The sequence below is a fragment of the Diorhabda carinulata genome, chromosome 1 (genome assembly GCF_026250575.1).
Source record: "Diorhabda carinulata isolate Delta chromosome 1, icDioCari1.1, whole genome shotgun sequence".
NCBI lineage: Eukaryota > Metazoa > Arthropoda > Insecta > Coleoptera > Chrysomelidae > Diorhabda > Diorhabda carinulata.
In genome coordinates this window covers 26,762,494-26,767,970 of record NC_079460.1, presented here as the reverse complement: position 1 = coordinate 26,767,970, position 5,477 = coordinate 26,762,494, and the positions used below count along the sequence as shown (strand labels likewise).

The 5,477-nt window shown below is 30.5% G+C and overlaps 1 protein-coding gene across 1 annotated transcript in view; it reads left to right on the top strand.

Moving 5' to 3' along the window:
* The first annotated feature begins 2,651 nt into the window (after positions 1–2,651).
* The window catches only part of LOC130890691 (arginine kinase 1), a 41,259-nt gene continuing 38,433 nt past the window's right edge, over positions 2,652–5,477 (top strand). The window contains exons 1-2 of the mRNA XM_057794923.1: positions 2,652–2,714; positions 2,902–3,048. Of these exons, the coding sequence (XP_057650906.1) occupies positions 3,005–3,048 (44 nt within the window). The 5' untranslated portion in view covers positions 2,652–2,714; positions 2,902–3,004. The remainder of the gene's footprint in view (positions 2,715–2,901; positions 3,049–5,477) is intronic.

Genomic DNA, 5,477 nt, shown 5'->3' with positions numbered 1-5,477 from the left:
TTTACCGTGTTCTTATTTCTCTTATCCATGTCCTATATATCCATATAATTTTTCACCTTTTAAGTCACATTAATATTATCTAGTGTTTTAATATAAATATAAACGATAATAATAGAGACTTTTAAATGGGGTTAGCAATTCAGTTGCTCCATATCTTAATCTGCCAACAACAGAAGTTTAGTGAATGGAAGTAGAAGTCTCATAATAAAATTCACACATGCTGAAATCCTAAACTATTTAATGTATATAATTTTTACCATTGTTTTAAATTTTATACATATTCTTATATTGTACTTGACCATAATTTTAGTCCCTGACTAAAAACCTCTCCTCATTTCCTATGCTGGTCTCGCATTATTTTGATGTTGTGGCAGAAATGTTATTCACGTCACTGAGTATATTTCTCCTTCCTTCTCTTATTGTTCTCGCTACTTTATATGAATTTTGCCGTGAGTTTTCATCCTTCCTTATAAATCTTGAAAAATCTTCCAAAGTAAATGAGTTTTTCATCTTTTTTTTTTGGTCCCCTGCTCTGACTTGTTCCCATCGTGAACAGAAGAATAGCGTGTGTCACCCAAATTCCCACAATACCGGCAACAATCGGGAAGATTTCTTTCTTTTGTGGAGGAACGACTCGAAACAGCCGTGTTTACCTACCTTAGATACTTAACGATATGTAAGTTTGAAAATTTTACTAATAGAATTATGATAATTTTACTCAAGTGTTTTATGCCTTGTTTATTATCAACTATTATTATTATAAATATCATTTCTTTGATTGTTAATTTTTGATAATTTTAAACTTGAGCTATATTTTGGTATTTTTGAAATTAAATTCATGCTTTTCATTTTTTTCATATTTATATAATGCGGTTGATGCATTTTTAGTATATTTGTGATCCTTTATCATATTTTTCAGATATTCCCTTGTCATTCCTATATAATTTCTCGGACAATTTAAACACGGTATAGAGTAAATAACATTCAATTTTTTTCTATTTTTAGTTTTGCTTTCTAATTTTGTATTTAATGGGGATAGTGTTAAATCTCTGAGAAGCCACATTCGAGTACAGTAGCATTGAAGAGCGAAACAGGGTGGACTGGAGTATTATGAAGAAAGTGCACATCTCGGCTGATTTTGTCACTCCTTTTTCCGATAATTTGTTGACGCAAATACCTTAGTGGATCAGAGTAATATGTCGCTTTCACGGTTGTATTTGGTTACTTGAAGTTAATCCAAAGAATAGCCCCGCAGTCCCAAAATATTGTAGCTTTATCTTTTTTGATGTTTTGTTTTTGGCACAGGCTCTCCTTTTTATTGTCACTCCATGAAATCTCTTTTGGATGCCGGATTACTGATTGAATGTTTTTCGTCACAGAGTCTTTCTCACGTAGTCATATTGTTATGATTCCCGTTCCCAGCGAAACAATTTTTAATTCAAAATAATCGACACAAGTCACCGTAAATAGCCTCCATTTTGTTTTTTTTTGTGTGTGTTAATCCTTCTTTAGTCCAAAATCTTAAAAAAGCTCGAAACTCAATTTGAGACAAGTTTCAAAACAACTTCACTGAATGGTTGTTCGAGCTCTACTATAATAAAATGTATTGAAGCAGCAAGTTGAAATTTTGTGTAAAGCTTTTTACTGACGCGTGCATAAAGATTTTTGGAACGAAGTCTTTGCCAACTAGATTATCAATGTTTTCATTGTGGAAGTGTGGCGCACTATACTATATTTTTTTAATATATATTCCGAGCTTTCGAATACTTATCTATTCATCTTCAGGGACAAAAAGATTGCTAAAAGTACAATGTAAAAGTATAACAATATTAAAAAATTGTTTGAATTAATCAATTGAGCATTGTGGTGTCTTGAATTATGTTTAATTTTTTCAAAAAAAAATTATAAATATTGAGTTTATTGAATTTGAATGATATTCAAATTGCTGTGAAGTTTTTTATTGTTTAGATTATGAATGACATTAAATTTTGATATGTGAAAATATAAATAATTACTTTGAATTGTTTTGTTTTTTTTTATCTTACCATACCAATCGACAGGTAATTCGGAGTTTACTGTATAAATGATATAAGACACTATTGCTTTCGTGGTTTCTCACAAAACTACTAGATATATTCAGTTTACCTTCACCATGTTGTATCCCTATTTGTACTTTTTTATTCAAGATTTTCATGTTCGCATATCAAAACCACCCGTACAAAATATTTCAACTAATTAGAATTGAAGAATTTGGTTAAATGAATAAATAAATATAAAGCTTAATTAGAATATTCACTGACTCGACTGCGCATAAATCCATTTTTGAAAAATGCAGTATTCATTGATAAAAACTGTCATATAGAAATAATCCAATTTCAAAAGTATGTTTAGTTGCATACGTACGGATTTCGCGCCTTTCCAATCCGAAAACTCAATAAATACACAAGGACCTAAGAGGGTTAGCTTGGCAAGTTGACCCATTTTCTCAATTTCTCAAATGCTTACGAATTCTTATTAACCTTTTATTGAATAAATTTATTAACGTCTTCGTTTTGCGTACAGTTTATTATTAGTCGATGTAAAAAGCGAGTTTTTTTTAAGAATACGACACTGATCTGAAATATTTCATTTTTCAGTGACACAAGTCATACCATAGCTGAACAGTTCTTTTATTCGGTGAAAAGAGTTTTTCAGTGATTTTGGTGAGCCATAGGGTGAGTAAATATTCTTATACTTATGTATTGATTTGACAAATATTAACACGCTTTTGTAGCTGCACGTGAAGTATTTTTAAACTTAACAGTGATGCAATACCAATTTCACAGTATTTCTGAAGTTACATTTTTTGCAAATATATGCTACTTCAAGATACACAAGAGAAGTATTGAATATTTTTTCTAGGAACATTTGAGTAGATCTGCCAGTAAAAGGGTGACTATAGAACGGGAGAAGAAGTATATTCATTGTGTATCTGGCGTTCAACATTTGTCGTAGTTTTTTCAAAATGTTTGCCTTGTGGTATGGAACTATTACTTACCGACAGTACAGGTGAGTAAATATTTATAATGTATTGTTTTTTTACAAAAAAATGCCGGCTTTTACGTATGTAGTGTCTAAATAAACTGTTTGGCTGGCATCCAATTTGCTATTTGAAGATGAAATTCACATCCATGTAATATTCTAGTCAAAAATTAAACATGAATTTTTTAGTGATTCAACACTAATAAATATAGATGTATACTTAAAACACACCCTTGTGATATAACTGTAAGCATTTGTTGAGGTTATGGCAATATTTTAGTTAAATTATTAAAAAATTAAACATATACATTGATCTGTGTCGAGTAAGTACTATTATAACACGAGCGCGAAATATTTAAAGTACTACATAGAATGCGTTTCACCTATAGAAGTACGCTGTTGCCATATCTTGTAACATAGTAATATTATTTCTTAGAAATAAATAATATTGTACAACCTAAATTATGTTACATATGTAACACTCCGGCAACATCGGTTTTTTTTGTATTCTCTAAAACTGCCTATACACACAGTACAGTTAATCGAATTCTAGATTTTCAGAAAATCAATATGGAATGAGTTGAAATATTTAGTATTATTTCACAACTACATAGATATTTCAGCTATAACAGTTGTAACTCAGTTTATATAAAATAATAATAAAGCTCCTCCTACTTAATTCAATGTATCGACTTCTATTTTTAGTTGGGTATACCAATACCAACTTTCGCAACTTATTGATTTTCTGTTACATTTCCTTTCAGAGCAATTTTATCAGCTGTTTTCTTTTGAGCAATGTGATATTGACTAGAACAAAACAATTTATGTTTTAACAATATTTTCTGTAAAATAATCGCAAATCGCACCAAAAATAATAAATTCTAATGTGCGTTTAAAAAATTTTAGAGGTTTGATAATTTACATTCGTATGCTGGCTTGATAATGTACAAATAATTTATGAACTAAATGAAAAATAGTCGATTTTAAAATTGTGTGTATCCAGTACTTTTAAATAGCATATACATCCATTCAACGGCAATTGAGTGTCAGTAGTTTAGTTCTAATTATTTATTACTTATTTGAATTTCCGCATTCGAAATTTTCAATGTTAGTGCTGTTCCCACAGGCTTCGTTCAAATCAATACAGTCTCAATAGACAATACAACAAGCTTGTAGATTGTAACTCATATTATATGCTTCATTTCCTGGTACTAGAGATGTAAAAACCGCTTTTTGAAGAAGATAACCTCGTTATCGAAACGAGCGCCAGGTAGTGTCAGTATGGAGAAGCAGTGTTAAAAAGTGTATTTAGTTGGTACAATGATTGTGATAGTTCCATCAGAAAACAGCCTAAAAACTTATCTCCTTTCCATAAAACTGAATTTTGAATATGTTTTGTGAATTAGCCAAAATAAAAAGGTGATGTCAGACGCAACTAAAGATAGATTCTTTGCCAGATTGTTGGTTGAATTTTTTGTTTTCCGCTTGTTCAAGTCGATTTGTGAGGTGGAGCACTTTTTAAATAATTTTTGATAACTCTTGTATCTAGTGACAGGAATAATCGTTTCTAAATGCAAAATGGAATCAAATTTTGTGCAAGCCGTTAACAGTAATTTTCACAAGACACATGATTAAACTAAATGAAATGATTTTGTGATTAATATATGACAAACCTTCAGTGTTCATTATTATTTTGTATTATATCATCATCTTTTTGTATGCTTTCATAATGGGTGTTGACACTTTTTTGACCAATTCGGTTCTTTGCCTTGTCGAAGTTTTTTAGAGAAGATCATACAACAATAATAAAATTGACTTGGCAGAATTTCAATTGTCAAAAGTTCAGTTTCATATTATTGGCGGTATAACAAGTGAGGTACCTAATCTCAAAAGAAATCAGTGAGTTCATGAGCAGATAACATTCGAAATTTCACAAAACGCGGTGTTCTGCTGCATTGTTATGTTAAAAAAGATCCTTATAGCTTATACTACAAGAATAGCTAGTATTAAGAGCTTAGTCATGTTATTTTGTTTTTGTTAACCGATATATCTAGCTATTATCTAGTATTTAATTAATACCTATATTACTTATGTCAAAGGCAGTCTCACACATTTGAATTTGGAATATTGAATAAGCAGATATTTCATTGAGGTTAGTTGGGTTAAAAAAAATGGAAATGGACAATATTCGTGTTCTCTTTAAGTGTACAACGACTACACCAACAGTACTCAAAAACCTGATTTATAACGAGTCAAGAGGACAACATCCTAATGACTACTTTTGCGAAATAATTTGTGAGAGTTTTTAAATATAGAGAAAGTGCCGCTATCCCGTGAAAATTGGTTTTAAATTATCTAATTTGGAATTTTGGTAGAAGCAGTGGCCTGATCCTCTCTTGATATCCTGCTTAATCGAAAACTTGGCATCATACATTGAAATCCTTTAGGTATTCTGA